This window comes from Carcharhinus amblyrhynchos, chromosome 30, assembly GCF_965287045.1.
Source record: "Carcharhinus amblyrhynchos chromosome 30, sCarAmb.v2.hapA, whole genome shotgun sequence".
NCBI classification, from domain to species: Eukaryota; Metazoa; Chordata; class Chondrichthyes; order Carcharhiniformes; family Carcharhinidae; genus Carcharhinus; species Carcharhinus amblyrhynchos.
Genome location: NC_137353.1, coordinates 18,776,480 through 18,794,554, shown reverse-complemented (window position 1 = coordinate 18,794,554; position 18,075 = coordinate 18,776,480). Strand labels below are relative to the sequence as shown.

General features: G+C 41.4%; 1 protein-coding gene across 5 annotated transcripts in view; it reads right to left on the bottom strand.

Annotated features, from left to right (window-relative positions):
• The window catches only part of ubr4 (ubiquitin protein ligase E3 component n-recognin 4), a 203,486-nt gene that overhangs the window by 14,126 nt on the left and 171,285 nt on the right, over window positions 1–18,075 (bottom strand). For all 5 annotated transcript variants that reach the window (XM_080215508.1, XM_080215509.1, XM_080215511.1 and 2 more), the window contains 9 exons: window positions 16,243–16,323; window positions 15,909–15,996; window positions 15,617–15,744; window positions 10,726–10,833; window positions 9,179–9,298; window positions 6,100–6,290; window positions 5,571–5,744; window positions 5,218–5,317; window positions 1,473–1,691 (listed from right to left, as the gene is read on the bottom strand). In XM_080215508.1, coding sequence (XP_080071634.1) covers window positions 1,473–1,691; window positions 5,218–5,317; window positions 5,571–5,744; window positions 6,100–6,290; window positions 9,179–9,298; window positions 10,726–10,833; window positions 15,617–15,744; window positions 15,909–15,996; window positions 16,243–16,323 — 1,209 coding nt within the window. The remainder of the gene's footprint in view (window positions 1–1,472; window positions 1,692–5,217; window positions 5,318–5,570; window positions 5,745–6,099; window positions 6,291–9,178; window positions 9,299–10,725; window positions 10,834–15,616; window positions 15,745–15,908; window positions 15,997–16,242; window positions 16,324–18,075) is intronic.

The following is an 18,075-nucleotide window of genomic DNA, read 5'->3' as shown; positions in this document are numbered from 1 at the left end:
TGCACACACATCTGGCAGGATAACTCTAAGGATGCTGAAAGAAATGAGGGAAGGCAAAGTGGAGAGCCCTAGAAATGATATACTGTGTATCAGAGGTCTGTAAAGTGAACTCTATAGTATACATTTACCCAATTTAGTGCAGGCAACTTAATTTATGTATGGTAAAGGAAATTTGGATTCTTAAACTATGATGACATTACAATATTTCTAAATAATAAGGAAGTGATTAAAAGCAACATGGATTTCAGAAAGGTGGTTTTCTTGGAAAACCTGAACGAATTTTGTGAATAGATGTTAGATGGCATAATTCAATAGGTGTGATGTTCAAGATTTTCAAAAAGTTGTCGATAAGGCACAGCCAACCAAGGAGGATCAATAAGCTTGCAATTGTGAAGCAGCTGTTATGACCTCAAGGTGTCCCAAAGCACTTCAATTTAATGTTCCAAAATATTCAGTTCTGGACCACTTTTGTCTACTGTGCATGTCAGCGTGCTCCCGAGTTTGCAGAAAATATTAGTAGCACAATAAATAATTCTAAAGACCAAAGAAAACGGCAAGTTTGACAAGTTGGTGGAATAGATCTTAATGTGGGCAAAACAGCATGATATAAATGGCCAGTTAAACAATTTGAGTGACAGTGGCTTGCAATAAATATTGGCCAGCACCCCAAGGAGAAGCACCCAAAAATTCTGCAAATAGTGCTCTTTATGTCTAAAAGGTTGGACAGAATCTTATTTTAGTGTCTCAAATGAAAGTGCAATGAACTGTCAGCCTGGATTGTGTGTTCAAATTCTATAATGAGTCTTTGAACCTACAATCCATTGACCCAGAAACAAGAATGCTATTATTGAGCCAAAGCTGATACTGAGAAAACTATTGCAGAAGGTTACATGTAAATATGGAGTTAGAAGGGTAGCAAGGTGTATTAAAAACTGCTAAGAATGGAGGAATTAGAGTAGATGTAAAGGGAAGTTTCTCAAGGATTGAAAATGGGTAGTAGTGCCCCAAAGTATTCAGGTCTGGGGCCACATTTGATTACTGTGGACAGCAATGTGGTATTTCAAGTTTGCAGAAAGTACTAAAACAGGAAACACGATAAATAATTCCAAAGACTAAAGAAAATGACAAGAATTTTGCCAAGTTGATGGAATAGGAAAAAAATGGCAGATGGAGTTAAATACCAGTAAATGGGGTTGCATATACAATTTTGGGAGCCCATGATCTAGGATGAAGAAGTCACGAGAGTACAATGCAATTCACATTAGTGATTGCAGCAGAGATGATGTCAGAGTTGAAGAACAGGTTGGAAAAGCAAAAAAGGGAAGTAAAGGGTTGGCAAAAAAGGATTAGAATAGTATTATGTAGAAATTACAACATGGACATAGGCTATTTAGTGTTTGCACAACTTTTGGTCCTAACGCACATGCACAGTCTAGTATCACACACTTTATTAAACAAGTTTCAATGTTTACCGTCATTCCAAGTGTGCCCAGTGCTTTCTGCCGCATGGCCATTGCCATCCGCTTCTTTTCTGCTCGTGTCTCCTTTCGTGCTGCTTCAATTTTCCTGTTGACTTCTGGGTGTTCCCGCAGTGCTTCCAGTAGATTTTCTGCGAGAGTCCCAATGCCTTCATCACTGGAAACCTGCTCCAGTTTATGTAGGTTTGTGATGGAGTCTGTTCCAATTAACATCTGATAATACATTGTGAGAGAGATAAATTAGTCCAAGATGCCACTGGCATAACAACAGTCTGGACTTCAGTGTTTATAGTAATTGTCTCAGGTGCACTTCACTTCCCTGACTTCTATTCACAACGTGCTCTCTTTCAGCTGACCCTTCATCCACCTCTTGATTTCTGAGCAACATTGTACTGTCTACTGTAATGTTCATTCCTGAGACTGTTTAAAAACTTAAATGCAGCCTAGGATGATGTCCCTGTTAGTACTATCAAAATCACGGAGTCTTGTAATGAAATCTCATATGCTAGTGGTCAGTGTCTTTCTGATGAATACCTCCTGGAAGGAGCCATTTATTCTTAGTTAACAGTTATTGGTACATCTGCATTTTCAATCCAATCTGCATCTTCATTTGTTGTTATAATATTGAAAACTCTTTTACAGTTGAATTTTGCTTTATAACAATGTTAATTTCGAACTCCCCTTTTCTCTAAATTGTTTTTTAAACGTTGATTTTGTTGCAAGTACAAAAAGTTTTGCACATCAAAATATTGTTGATAAACTTCAAAAGCAAAGTAAAATCAATTGGAGATAAAAACAAATGTGAAAAAATTAGATTCAATATACTCCAACTGCTCAGCTGCTGGTGAGCTTGAGCTAGAAACAGGTCATGGCCTAGACTTGAGCTGCCATTGGAGCAGAGGTCATTTATAGAGGTTTACAGCATGGGAACAAGCCCTTCAGCCCAACTTATCCATGCCGCCCAGTTTTTACCATTAAGCTAGTCCCAATTGTCCACATTTGGCCCATATCCCTCTATATCAGTCTTACCCATGTAACTGTCGAAATGCTTTTTAAAGGGCAAAATTGTACCCACCTCTCCTACTACCTCTGGCAGCTCATTCCAGACACTCACCATCCTGTGTGTGAAAAAAAATTGCCCCTTTGGATGCTTTTGTATCCCTTCCCTCTTACCTTAAACCTATGCCTTCTAGTTTTAGGCTTCCCTACCTTTGGGAAAAAATGTTGACTAGCTATCGTAAGTATGCCCCTAATTACTTTATAGACCTCTATAAAATCACCCCTAAGCCTACTAAGCTTTAGGGAATAAAGTCCCAGTCTACCAATCTCTCCTTATAATTCAAACCAAGTCCCAGTAGCATCCTAGTAAATCTTTTCTGCGCTCTTTTTAGTTTAATAATATCATTTCTATAATAGGGTGAGCAGAACTGTACACAATATTCTAAGTGTGGCCTTATCAATGACTTGTATAATTTCAACAAGACATCCCAACTCCTGTATTCAATGTTCTGATCAATGAAACCAAGCATGCCGAATATTTCTTCATCATCCCCTCCACCTGTGATTCCACTTTCAAGGAGTTATGAACCTGTACTCTTAGATTTCTTTGCTATAACTCACCCCAACGCCCTACCATTAACTGAATAAGTCCTGCCCTGATTTGGTCTACCAAAATGCATCATCTTGCATTTATCTAAATTAAACTCCATCTGCCATTCATCAGTCCATTAGCCCCAACTGATCAAGACCCCACTGCAATCCTAAATGACCTTCTTCACTATCCATTATGCCACCATAGTGTCATTTACAATGTACTAACCAAGCCTTCTAAATTCTCATCCAAATTATTAATATAAATGACAAATAAGAGTGGACCCAGCACTGATCCCTGAGGCACACTGCTGGTCACAGGCCTCTAGTTGGAAAAATCTCTCTATAACCACCCTTTGTCTTCTGTCATTAAGCCAATTTTGTATCCAATTGGCTACCTCAACCTGGATCTCTTGAGCTTTAACCTTATGCAATAACCTACCATGTGACACCTTGTCAAAGGCCTAGCTGAAGTTCATATAGACAACATTGACTGCACTGCCCTCATCTACCTTCTACCCTTCAAAAAAACTCAGTCAAATTCATGAGATATGATTTTCCACTCACAAAGCCATGTTGGCTGTTCCTAATTAGTCCTTGCCTCTCAATACCTGTAGATTCTGTCTCTCAGTATACCCTCCAGCAATTTACCCACTACAGATGTTAGGCTTACTGGCCTGTAGTGGGGATTTTCCCTGCAGCCCCTCTTAAACAAAGGAACATTTGCTACCCTCCAATCTCACCTGCGGTTGTTGATGATTCAAATATCTCTGCTGGGGACCTGCAATTTCCTCCCAAGTCTCCCACAATGTCCTGGGGTCTGCTTCATCAGGTCCCAGGGATTTATCTACCTTGATGCACTTTTTTAAGACTTCCAGCACCTCCTTTTCTGTGTTATATTCACTCCTCAAGATCACTGTTAATTTACGCAATTTCTCCAACATCCATGCCTTTCTCAACAATAAATACTGATGAGAAATATTAATTTCGGATTTCACCCATCTCTTGTGGCTCTGCACATAGATGACCTTGCTGATCCTCAAGAGGCCCTATTTTCTCCCTCAGTGCTCTTTTGCCCTTTATGTATTTGAAGAAACTCTTTGGATTCTCCTTTGCCTTATCTTCAATCCCATGTCCCCTTTTTGCCCTCCTGATTTCTCTCTTAACTGTACTCCAACATCCTCCATACTCTTCCAGGGATCCACTTGATCCCAGCTGCCTATGCATGTTAGATGCCTCCTCCTCCATTTTGACCAGGGCCTCTCTATTAACTTTCTGTGCTGTCTTCAACCTTCTATCTCCCAATTGCAATGGGTCTCACCTCCCTGCCAAACTAGTTTAAACCCTCCCGAGTGGCTCTAGCAAATCTCCCCACCAGGATATTAGTCCCCCTCCAGTTCAGGTGTAATCCGTCCCTCTTGAACAGGTCACCCCTGCCCCAGAAGAGATTCCAATAATCCACAAATGCTCCCTGCACCAGCTCTTAAGCCATGCATTCAACTGCCTAATCTTCCTATTCTTGCTAGCAAGTGGCATCAGTAGTAGTCCAGGAATTACTATCCTCAGGATCTAACACTTTAGGCTTCTGCCTAACTGCCTATATTCACACTTCAGGACCTCATCCCTTTTCCAGCTATGTCACTGGTACCAACGCGCACAATGACCCCTGGCTGCTCACCCTTCCCCTTAAGAATGTCCTACAACCGCTCAGAGACATCCTTGACCCTGGCACCAAGGAGGCAACACGGCATCTTGGAGTCTCTATGCCTGTCTGTGCCTCTAACTAGTGAGTCCCCTATCACTACTGCTCAGTTGCTCTTTGCCCAACCCTGCTCTACAGCAGAACTAGGTGAGGTGCCATAGGCCTGGTTATTGCTAGTATTTTCCAATGCCACTAGGTCACATCTCCTGCACATTATTCTATTTTCATTTTGCTAATCCTTTGATAACATGCTTGGGAACTCGTCCCACAACAGATAAGCATACCCCTTGAATTTAGAGCCTATGATGGAGGACAAATTCTCCACAAAATAGCTACCTGCTCTGATTTCCAATACTGGAAGTGTAGCAACCTCGGAGAACAGGAAATGTACAAGAGCCAGAGAAAGTGTTGATAAATGGGAGAGATGAGAATGAGATAAAAACTTACTTGTGTAGGAGGGTGCTGCATTGCCAGTCCCCGTAGTAGGCGGAGAATAAAAGGAAGAGCTGGCTTTGATAAGAACTTCTTCCACACATCTGCATCAAGACTATAAGCAGATAACAGTGTAAATGTTAAAACTGGAGTTTCAGTTACTTAGCCAGTAATCAGGAACAGAGTGCCTTTCCAAATATTTGGTATTTCTATGACCTCTACTCCTGCCTTTCTTCCTCGTGTATACAAAGCCTCACAGGAATCCTTCTATTAACATGTCTTTGACCCGACAATTTCCCATGAAATATTGCATGACATCTAAAAACTAAACAATTTTAACCACTTAGTACTAGTGAAATGAATCTCACTTCTTGGCACTTGGAATATGTTTCCGGATATATTCTAAAGCATTCTGGGTTATTCCTTTCTGCAGGATAAGTTCCTTCAACTGATGTCCGTTGCTGTTGTTTTTGATTCCTGCAGCAATTTTACAGAAACAATCCAGGAAAACTTTGTCATCTGTGTTATGTTCTTCATCATATCTGAGAACAGCACAACAAAGAGATAGAAAGAATGAGAAAGGCAGTGAATATAACAATCACAGTGAAAACTGAAAAGTGAGGGGAAGCAAGGCTGAGCAGGATGCTCCAACCTTCAGAATAACTTTAAAAATCTGTTTGTTTAAATATTTTAGTATAAACGGTGTCTTCTTATTCACATCACTTTAAATCGAAAGTGAAGATGCATCATGAAGTTGCATTGATTCAGGCAAATTAAATGCTCCTCCACCACTTTCTGTGAATTACTTAGCTCTGCAAAAGTACCGAGTCAAAGTAGTTGGCTCCAAGATGTTCATACGTGTGAATCACCAATCATAGGCCAACAACTGTCTCTTACTTGTCAAAATTACAGTAGGGCTTGAATCGATCAACAAGAATCTGCATTTTCTCCAATTCTCCGAAGGACAGGTATGGGATAATACGCAGCAAACCCTGGAGAACACTGGGATTGGAACGGACAAATGTCGAATTAATCTGGTCCAGCAGCATCACCAGTTGATCTTTGTCTCCTGTCAGCAGTAGGTTACCCTAGTGGCAAGAAATAAATTTAGCTACAGACTTTTATTACACACAAGAGAATTTTATACCTAGAGAGAGAGAGAGAGAGAGAGAGGATATAATGGTCAACTTTTTGGGTTAATTAAAGCTTAGAAACATCTCTATGTCTTGTGAATTGTGTTCTTAAACAGCTGGAATGATTTCAATTCATGAACTTTGAGCTCAGATAGTTGAGTGAATTCTATACTGGCTTTGTCCTTTTACTCACTGTGTCACAGGGGTCCATCCTTGGTCCTTTCTTACTCATTGACTATATTCTTTCCCTTGGCAATACCAGAATCCAAGCATAATGTTCCACATAAATGGCGATGCCACCATGGCCATGCTTTAACCATTCTATCTCTTTGCTCTATTCTTCAGAGCAATTACTCAATTGAACAACTGCCAACCAATATTAAGGACTGAATGCATCAAATTTTTTTCTAACTTAATATAGGCAAAAACTGAAGCCATGCGTTTTGGCTTCCATTCACTCCTGTGTGCTTCTACCCTTATTGCTATCAACCTCCCTGACTGTAACCTTGTGCAAAGTCTTTTGGTGGGAAACCTGCGCCAAGTTTTCTACAACTGCAGACTCAGCAAGATTGTCTGTTACCACCTTGAGAATATCCTCGCTGTCAGAGAAGTTAACAATGCGTTCATCACTTGGGGCCACAATTTCTCCTATGTCCACATTGTCAGCTGTCCTGTCTCAACCCTTCATTAATTGCTGTTCATTCAGTATACCATTCTCTATGTTTTTATTTGCTCAATGTCCATATTTCCATTACCAATGAATCCAATGGCTTTCTGTATCCCCCCCCAAAAAGTTTCACCTCTACGTATATTTCCACATCCTCACCCAATCTCTTTAGTCCTACATTTCCATTCACACTCGTAAGCTTCTTTGTTCCTTCCTTCCTCATCTTTACTCAATCAGTTCTGTCTTTTTCATCTGTCGTTATTGTGGCCTCCCACTATTCCAGATTACCTCTTCTCTTCAATACATTCAAGAGTATATTAAAAACCTTTTTTATCTAACAACCATAACTGAAATTGTGATCGGAGGAGCACGTAAAAAAAATTTATTTCCCCTCATTCTTTTTTCTTATGTTTTTTGCCTTTCATTCCCTGCAGAAGCTATACGGATGGCTCAATGGGCAAGTGCACTAGGGGTTCTGCTCCCGAGTCATTTGGAAAACGTTACTGAGTCCGTTATTAAGGATGTAACAGCAGAGCATTTGAAATGCATGATATAATCAAGCAAAGTCAGCATGGCTTCATGAAGGGGAAATCATGCCCGACAAAATTTATTAAAATTTTTTGAGGTGGTAACAAGCAAGATAGATAAAAAGGAATCAGTAGACATAATATGCTATGATTTCCGAAAAGCGTTTGATAAAGTATTACAAAAAAGGTTACTTAAAAGATAAGAGCCCCATGGCATTTCAGGATGGCAAACTGTAACTAATGGGGTGCCACAGGGATCTGTGCTGGGGCCACAATTACTTACAGTATATATATTAATGGCTTGGATGAGGGAAGCAAATGTACTATTGCCAAGTTTATGGGTGACACAAAAATAAGTGAGAAGGCAAGTGGTGAGGACGACACAAATAGTCTGCAGAGGGATGTAGTCTACTTGTGATCTAATAAATAAATCGGGTTGGGAAATCATGTTGTAGCTGCATAAAACCTTGGTTAGGCTGCATTTGGAGTATTGTGTGCAGTTCTGGTTGCCACACTACCAGAAGGACATGGAGAGAGTGCAAAGAAGGTTCACCAGGATGTTGCCTGGTCTTGAAGGTGTTGACAATGAGTAGAGGTTGAATAAACTAGGATTGTTTTCACTGGAAAGATAGAGGTGAGGGGAGACCTGATAGAAGTACAAAATTATGAGGGGTATAGACAGGGTGGATAGTCAGAGGCTTTTCCCAAGGTGTAAGAGTTAGTTACAAGGGGACACAAGTTCAAGGTGAGCGGGGGGGAAGTTTAAGGGAGATGTGCAGGGATACACAGAGCGGTGGGTGCCTGGAACGCACTGCCAGAGAAGGTGGTGGAAGCAGGTACATCAGCAACATTTAAGAGGCATCTGGATGGGTACATGAATACGAAGAGAATAGAGGGGTATGGGCCCAGTAAAGAAGATGGTTTCTTTCTTTAGTTTAGTTAGGGTATCATGATCGGCATGAGCTTGGAGGGCCTGTTCCTGTGCTGTACTTTTCTTTATTCTTTGTTCCACCTGTTTTCTCCTCATGTGACAATTCTGCCACCCAGGAGTCAGTTTGGGATAAAGGCACATGGGAATACCAAATTCCTCTTCAAGTCTTCTTGGACTTGCATCCCCGCAGTTCCATCCTGTTTCAAAATCACTTGGTCAAAACCCCAGAATTCCCTACTCCTAATCTCACTATGGAAGCACTTACATTATATACACCACAGTGATTCAAGAAGGTAGTTCACCTCCCAGCTTTGACAGTGATACTCATCTGAAGAATGAATGGCAAATGAATAAGCCTTGCAAGTGAATATCAGTATTTAGGGTTTTTTCTGTGAGAGGACGGGATTACAACTAAATCAGATTCAATCAGTGCCTACACTTGAACTTTCAGCATGACCTACTTTAAGAAGATCGGGTCCCCTAGTTTTTACTGAGGGCAACAAGACAAATTGCAGTGTAATTACTAATGCTTGAGTTGAACTTAACTTGTCTGTTATTGGGCTGCTCAAATTGGCGCAACCATTTTTTCTTAATGTTTTATTTTTGTTCTGGGTGCAGACTTCTTGGAGTCGCATTCCACACGATATTTTAGCTCCACTCTGTATATTCAAATTGCGGAAGAATCTTCAGTTGTGAAGAATTTGATTAAGGTACTCACTCTGTCTTCAGTCAGTGGCTCTGCATTTGCTTCATCTAGAATTATTTCCATGATGCTCAACACTTGCTCAGCAATTGTTGCACCACCACTGTCTTTACTCTCCTGTTCCGCAAGCAACGCCTATAATGCAAAAACAATGCCTTATTAAACACAACCAACAAACAAAAAAAGAAAATAATTTTGTCAGCAACAGGCAATTTTTTTTTCAAGTTGGTCACATTATGCAAGATGTAGGTTTTCAACTTTGGGGTTAGAGAATTCCAGGAGATTATCAGACTTATCTCTGTCAGGGCTCATGGAGTCATCTGGAGAATCTTGCTCTCTAGATTGTCTCTGCATTTGCCAACCTTTTCTAATATTTCAAGTAATCTAAATGAATATATTATACTTCCTTCAACAATACAACTTATTATTTTTACAAGTTAACCCTCTTTCATAAGTTTGGAGTAAAAGGACCCAGGAATTGCATCATTATTAAGAGTCTCCCACACAGAAACTTTTTGCTTTGCACAGACATGAGACTGAGGTGGAACATCTGCTCGAGTGTTCCATTTGGGGGAATGTTTGATGAATGTAAATAAATTTAAAATAGGGACGATTCTCCCATCCCCCCACACTAATTTTTAAATTGTTTTAGTGTGGTGGCTGGGAGAATCGGGTGTCGGCCAACTTGTGGAATTCCTGTGAGAGTTTGCGCTGCGATTGCGCCTCCCAGGTCCGGATTTCTGGCGGCATTTGCGCAGCACCGGAAATTGGCTGGGAGGCAGGGCTGGTGTGGAAATTTTATCTTAAATACAATTTAAATGTATTCACCAGACCAAGGACTGGATTCACCAGGACCGCTAGCATCTCCCACCCTCCCCAGTACAATTTTCAACAGGCAGCGTTCGGACTAGTTCCCCACTAGAAGAAGAGAAGGGAAAAGCAATTAGGGCCCCCCAGGGGACAGGCGGCATGGGCGTGGTGCCCTGGGGGCATGGGCACCCTGGCAGTGCCCAGGGGGCACCTTGGCGCTGCCCATCAGGCATAAGGCAGCACCAACGGGGCAGAGGCCAGCTGGGGACGGGGGCTAGGAGATGATTTATGGCGGCGGGGGGGGGGGGGGGGGGGTCTCGCTGCCACTCTGCATGGCAAACGGTTGTGGTTGGAGGGAGGCCAGCGATCAGGACGCTCCTAGATAGTGGGGGAGGCAGAGGAAGTGGGGGCGGGGTGTTGGTTGAGGCTGGCCTGGAAATGCTCTTGGGGGCTGCGATTGGGCCATAGGGGTGTCAGGAGGGGCAGCACTGCAAGGGTCCTATGCTGGCCAGCAAACTGCAGGCTGATAGGGGCCTGGAACTATCAGCCTCTGGCGTGAATAAGCCCTGCCCTCCAAGCTTCTAATTATATTCACGATTGTGACCTCTGCATTGCACAGAGTGTGGGAGATTCGAGTCTGAAGTTGCACTGAGAGAACAATTGTGATTTACATCAGTTTTCCTGTGATTTCAGTACTTAAAATGTTTTTGGGAGAATTACACCAATATTTCCATTTGAGATCTGAGACTCACCAGGTTGAGGGTTCCCAGCATTACGTTCAGCGGGTTCATCTCTGGTTTAATCAACTGTTGTCGATTCACCTTCACCTTTACACAGTAACTGAACAGCTTCAGTAGCACCTGAGTAAAAGAGAAAAATACTTTGTGACACTTGACTATTGTGAAACATGTAACTCAGCACTGACCCAATGAGTTTAAAGTCTCAGTTCAAATGATCAACAAATACTCCAGAATACCTCATAAGGCCTTTCCCAAATGAAGCCTTCTGAATAATTTTGTGTTTGGATCCATTCTGGGGAAGTTGCATGCTAAGAGAGTATTCATTTGACGATGATTTACCATGCACATGGCTTCCTGCAAATATGCAACATGCAAATCCTGGCCAGCTATCAGACAATCAGCTGATTCAAATAATGAAAAAATTAAAACTATAAACCAGCAACAAAACCTGCATGACAACTGAGTGGGAGTTTCAATATGCGGAGAAAATGGCATTTAAATAGACACTTTACAAGATAGATTATCTATCTCCCTTATTCAGCACTTTCCACAATGTAGCAAAGTAACAGTACAATAATGAAGAGAGGGAAGCCGTTGCAGGGGCAGAAATGCTAGCCCCAAAGGACATATGCCAAGATCATTACTGACAGTTGCCAAACCTAGTCCATGCTTAGTTAATAGATGAGAGTTACTCCACATAGAAGGTTTACAGATCCTATTGACTGAGACTTGACTTAGTGATATGCAGGAATAGATATGTGCAGGAGTAGGTAGAATGACTTCGGACTAGAACATTGGATTTATTTGCCAGAAGATAATAGCACTGCTGAAAGTATAACTGGGCCAGCGAAATAAATACTGTAGCTACACAAGCAAAGAAGAGGCTGGAAACTTTGATGAATGGCTTACATCTCATCCTCTCAGACTCTCCACTAACTGTAGGGCTCAAGTCAGAAGTGTGACAGGATACTTTCCACACATCTGGTAAGGTGTGACCACAGTACTCCATAAGTACAGCACTTTTGGGGACACAGCTAGCCACTTGATTGGGGCCTCTGCTTCTGAACCCATCATTAACGCCCTACATTAACAGTGCAGTGAGGCTGTAGTATTTAAGTATAGGATACTCTGCATCAACTCACCAAAATTCTTTCAACAGCCCTACATTGCTATCAAGGAATTATCATCATCTCCAAATTCCTTAAATCACACAATATCCAGACCATCAAACCATCATAGGTGAAATCATTTGGCGCACTGAAGTGTGAAATTAAATATAATTGAGCAACTAAAATTCATTGCTAATCCTACAAAAGGAAATTCTAGTTTCCCATGATAAAAACTGTCACAGAAAGAATAGATCTTGCATTAATGATGGAAGGTCAGTTCAGGTCCCAGTTAGGGACAAATAGTGATCTTGCAGGACTAATACATTAAATGTTTGGCATGAGGCATACTGATTGAGTCATTAAGTGCTATTCTCCCAGTCATGGCTATCAAAAGCAATCCAATATTTTGAATGGAGATAGGCTGCAACCTAATGCCAACCATGAAATACGGAAAAATATATACTTAACAACATGATTTAGAAGAAAGCTGTTGGACATATATATTTTTCATTTGGTACTGACTTTCCACCTGGCCCATCAGATTGTTGGGTTGAAGAGGGAGATTCAATATCTTGAGAGGTGAGAGCCTCACAGGATGGTTTTTTTGACTGAGTGGTTAGGCAAAACTGCTGCTCAATACCAGAATGCAACCACTCAATAATGCTGTTGTTTAGGAACATGTCATATATTGCAGCTGGGGCAGATGCTTCCTTGAAAAAAGCCTGGCCATACAACTGGATTCCTTAGAGTGTTCTAAGCCTTGGTCTTGTGCTATTTGAAAGCAGATCTTGCTTGTCCAAAAAGTTCCTATCATCAAAGCATAATTGTTATAGCTGTTATGTGGCAATGACGGTGTTGGACTGGGGTGGGCACAGTAAGGAGTCTCAGAATACCAGGTTAAAGTCCCATGCACCTGATGAAAGAGCAGTGCTCCAAAAGCTTGTGCTACCAAATAAATCTGTTGGACTTTAACCTGGTGTTGTTATAGCTGTTGGCATAGTTTCTGTGAAACTAATACCCAATTACAGCAGCTCATCAATTTGCAACAATTCTAAAAATTCGCTGTAGTAGATGTCAAATATTGTTTATAAGGCATATATCCTGCTTAAAGCAAATGTGATGCACATCAATGTTGTGCCTGGGTAACAAGACCAAGTGATTATAGTCATGAGTAATGGTAATCTGCTAGCTAGCAAAACACAAAGTTCCAGGCAGAGCTGATTTCTGACGGTATCACAAAACACCGGTAACTATTTCGATAAAAATGGGAAAGAGTAGCTTGGTATTTTTCTGCTTTTATACTGTGAAGATGGGAAGGAGGATTAATCAGTGATAGGTTGATGTCAGAGATGTTTCAAAAAATCTAAAACTAGGCACTGTAAACATTTACTAAGAACTGTGGGAACAATAGCAAGTCCTGCAACAACATTCAAGGGCTACTGTGAAGATAATACTGGGGTCCATGACATTAATCCTGGATAGTTCAGGCATCCAGAAAATTATTTATTTTTACATATGGTATAGGAGTAATACGCCACATGCAGTCTTGCCCAGAGTCACTGACACCAAAAATCAGGTGAAAGTGCCTGACACACAATTCCTCTGATATAATTGCCTAACAAACCTACCCTTCACCCACCTTTCAGGATTCAGAAATGGATCGTCCTCTCCACAACATTCTGATAAGTCTCTTCCACACTGATTCCCCTTTGGAGAGATGCAACATCTGGCTTTCATTTTCTACCTTCCCATTGTCCAGGGTTCATGTACTCCTTTCAAGTGAAACTATTTTACTTCTTTTTTTAAACTTAATATATTTTGCCTTTTCACAGAACAGTCTCCTCTAAACTGGGAAAAGCGAATACAGATTGAATGATTGCTTTGCTGAAGACGTCCATTTAGTCAGATTCTTCCCTCTCTGAAATTGAGCTTCATTGGGACAGCACAGGAGACAATGTAAGCTCAATGCCTTATCTTTTGATTATATAATTTACGGCCTCCTGGCTAAAGTTAGTAACTTCAGTTAATAACTGGCGTTCCTCAGGGATCAGTGCTAGGACCTATAACATACGTTACTGCTTTGATTAGTAAGCTTGAGGACGACACAAAGGTTGGTGCATTTGTGGATAGCGATGGGGACCATCAGAGGATACAACAGGATATAGATCAGTTGCAGACTTGGGCAGAGAGATGGCAGATGGAGTTTAATCCAGACAAATGTAAGGTAATGCATTTTGGAAGCGCTAATACAGATAGGAAATATACAATAAATGGCAGAACCCTTAAAAGTATTGACAGGCAAAAGGATCTGGGTGTACAGGTACACAGGTCATTGAAAGTGGTAATACAGGAGGAGAAGGTAGTCAAGGAGGTATACGGCATGCTTGCCTTCATAGGCCCGGGCATTGAGTTTAAAAATTGGCAAGTCCTGTTGCAGCTTTATAGAACCTTAGTTAGGCCTCACTTGGAATATAATGTTCAATTCTGGTCACCACACTACCAGAAGGATATGGATGCTTTGGAGAGGGTACAGAAAAGATTTACCAGAATGTTGCCTGGTATGGAGGGTATTAGCTATGAGGAGAGGTTGGGGAAACTTGATTTGTTCTCATTGAACGACGGAGGTTGAGAGGTGACCTGATAGAAGTCTACAAGATTATGAGGGGCATGGACAGAATGGATAGTCAGAAGCTTTTTCCCAGGGTGGAAGATTCAGTTACAAGGGGGCACAGGTTTAAGGTGTGAGGGGCAAGGTTTAAAGATGTATGAGGTCGATTTTTTTCACAGAGTAGTGGGTGCCTGGAACTTGTTGCCGGGGGAGGTAGTGGAAGCGGATAAGGTAGTGACTTTTAAGGGGCACCTTGACAAATACATGAATAGGATGGGAATAGAGAGATATGATTCCCAGAAGAGTAGGGGGTTTTAGTTCAGTCGGGCAGCATGGTTGGTGCAGGCTTGGAGGGCCGAAGAGCCTGTTCCTGTGCTGTAATTTTCTTTGTTCAGATAGAAATCCATTTGCTGGGACAACAGATCGGGGCAACACACCGGCACAGAGATTAGCACTGCTGCCTCCCAGGGCCAGGGACCCTGGTTCAGTGCTGGCCTTAGGTATCTGTGTGGTGTTTGCACATTCTCCCCTGTCTGAGTGGGTTTCCTCCAGGTGTTCCAGTTTCCTCCTACAGTCCAAAGATGTGCAAGTTAGTTGGATTAGCAGAGTAAATATGTGGGGTTATGGGGAGAGTCAGTGCAGGCTCAATGGGACAAATGGCCTCCTTCTGCACTAGAGGGATTCTATATTTCAATGAACAGATGTTAGTAACAGACATACTCTAACTTTTTACCTCCTCGGGACCTATGTTTTGTTCCTCTCTGTGCCTTTTCTTGCGCTGTTTAAAAGCAGATCTTGATTATCTAAAATGCTCCTCTTGTCAAAGCATAATTGTAACAACCGTTGCCTCAGTTTCTTTCCCATTGTTACTGAAATAGTTAGATGCACTTTGTGATGCTGTCACAAATCAGATTTTCGAAGAGTACTAAGTATTTTGGAGCCAGCCATTTACAATTGCACATGGCAATGATCACTGTATTGTCTGATCACTCCAGCACACATTAGTGCGCGTCAGGCAGGATCTGTACCTTACATCAGGCGTCCTTATTGCAGAAGCAAAGTCTTAAAATTGATGCAAATTACGTTTCTTAGAATTGGTTCCACGAATCTAGCCACTGAGCCCCAACATTTGTATAATACACCTTGAAATGATGGGCACAGAAAATATACCACATCTGATACTCACAGTTAAAAGGTGTCTCCCCTGCTTGAAGTCTTTGATCCCAGCCAATCGAGTTAACATACACTCGAGACCGCCACATTGAGCCATTACACCAGCCATTTTATACACCTCCTCTTCATCCTCTTCTTCATCTACTCAGAAAGAACAATAATTAAGATGAGAAAATTATAGTAAACTATTGTAGATGTATCACAGGCAGTGAACATCAGAGCAACAGATATGTTTAGAACATGCTCTTGGGACAAGAGGTAGTGACTGTAAACAGAACCGTTACATGTGTCAGTGATGTTTTTACCTGTAGTTGAATCCAATGATTCGATAAACTCCTCAGTGGCATCTCCAAGAAGTCCGCGCATTCGGTAGATTATACGCATTGGCTCCCCCTGTGCAACATTCAAATTGGTTACTTACTGAATAATCACTTGGAAGTTAAATTCACAGTTACAACTGAAACAAATGTTTTGGTACCAGACTACATCACACTGATGTATCTTTTCAAACCATTTTAGTTTATCTATTCAGAGATACCCAACAATTCCCATCCCAACCAAGCAGCCAATTGTACTCTTAACGATTGCAGGTTTGTATCTCTATCTCTTGATCATTCTATATTGCTGGCTTGCACTCACCTCATTAGCTGGACACCAGACTTTCTTATACACTTCAGCCACTGGTAGGTCCAAGCTGATAATTTTGTTGTTTACAAGGAGCTGAAAAATTTCCAGATATTAGATTATCAATATTATGTTTACTAAATAAAAGTTATACTGTAAGCAAGAAGAATTACCGGTTCTCTACAACCAAGAGGGCTAGTCCTGAAAGCTGTGTTGCCTGGCTGGTGCCAGTGTTAAGGACATCTCCACCAAGCAGGAGAGGAACTTGGGAGTGGGATGAGAAGAATCCAATTGCCATAGTCTACATAGATAGGACTTTGAAAGAGATTCTACTGAAGGAATATGAGCACCGAGGAGCTAAATTCCAGTGGCACAGTGATTAGCACTGCTGTTCACAGTGCCAGGGACCCAGGTTCAATTCTAGCTTGGGTCACTGTGTGGAGTTTGCATGTTCTCCCCATGTCTGGGTGGGTTTCCTCCAGGTGCTCTGGTTTCCTCCCACAGTCCAAAAAAGTGTGCTGGTTAGGTGTATTAGCCGCACTAAATTCTCCCTCCGTGTACCTGAATAGGCACCAGAATGTGGTGAGAGGGGGATTTTTTTTTAAAGTAACATCATTGCAGTATTAATGTAAGCCTATTTGTGACAAATAAACAAACTTTACTTTATAAATTACAAAGCACAGCCGCAAAGATAATCATCTCTGGATTCCTAACTGAGCCACAAGGAAATTAGGTAAATAAAAGGAGAAAATTGATTGCACAGCTCAGGGATTGGTGTGGGAGAAATGGGTTTTGATTTTTGAGGCACTAGCACCAGAACTGAGGAAATAAGTTCTGTACTGTTGGGATGGTCCTCAGCTGAACTACCTTGAGAGTAGTGTTCTGGTGAATTGTATAACCAGGATTGTATAGAGGGTTTTAAACAAAATAGTGCAGGTGGTGGTCATTTGGCTCATTGAGCTTACACCAACAACAATGTCATGAAGGCTCTATGCCCATACCCCAAGTATTTACCCTGCTAATCCTAAAGGACAATTTAGCATGGCCAATCAACCTACCCCCACAACTTTGGACTGTGGGAAGAAACTGAATCCACTGTAGGGATTCTATGGTTCTTGAGCAGCAACGAGATGGCAGATGGGGAATAATACAGGGAAGTAGGAAGATATCCATTTTGCTTAAAAGAATAAAAAAGCAGAATATCTTTACAAGATGTAAAATTTATCAATGTTGATATTCAGAAAGATGTGGATGTACACATACACAAGGAATACAAAAAGTTAACATGCAGGTACATCAAGCAGAAGCAAATGGCAAGTTGGTCTTTATTGCAAGGGGATTGGAATACAAGAATAAAGAAGTCTTCAGTTGTTCCAGTCTTCTGTGTGACTACTGTGTGCAATTTTGGTCTCATATTTAAGGAACGATACACTTGCATTGGAGGCAGTGTAGTGAAAGCTTGCTTAATTGGTCCCTGGGATGAGACGGCTGTCCTATGATGAAAGATTAAGCAAATGGGGTCTATACTCTCTGGTGTTTATAAGAATGAAAGGTGAGCTCATCAAAACATTCAAGATTATGAAGGGAGCACAGGGCGAGAACAAAATTATTTATCATTTAGGACCGAGATGAGGAAAAATTTCTTCACTCAAAGGGTGAAGCTTTGAAATTTTCTACTGTAGTTAGGATATCTTTAAGATGGGACAGACAGATTTGTCGTCTCTCGGGGAATTGAGGACTGAGCAGGAAAGTGGAGTTGAAGTCCAAGATCAGCTATGATTATCTTGAATGAATGGCGCAGCAGGTTCGACAGGCTCTGCTCTTCTCCTGCCCTTATTTGTTAGGTTT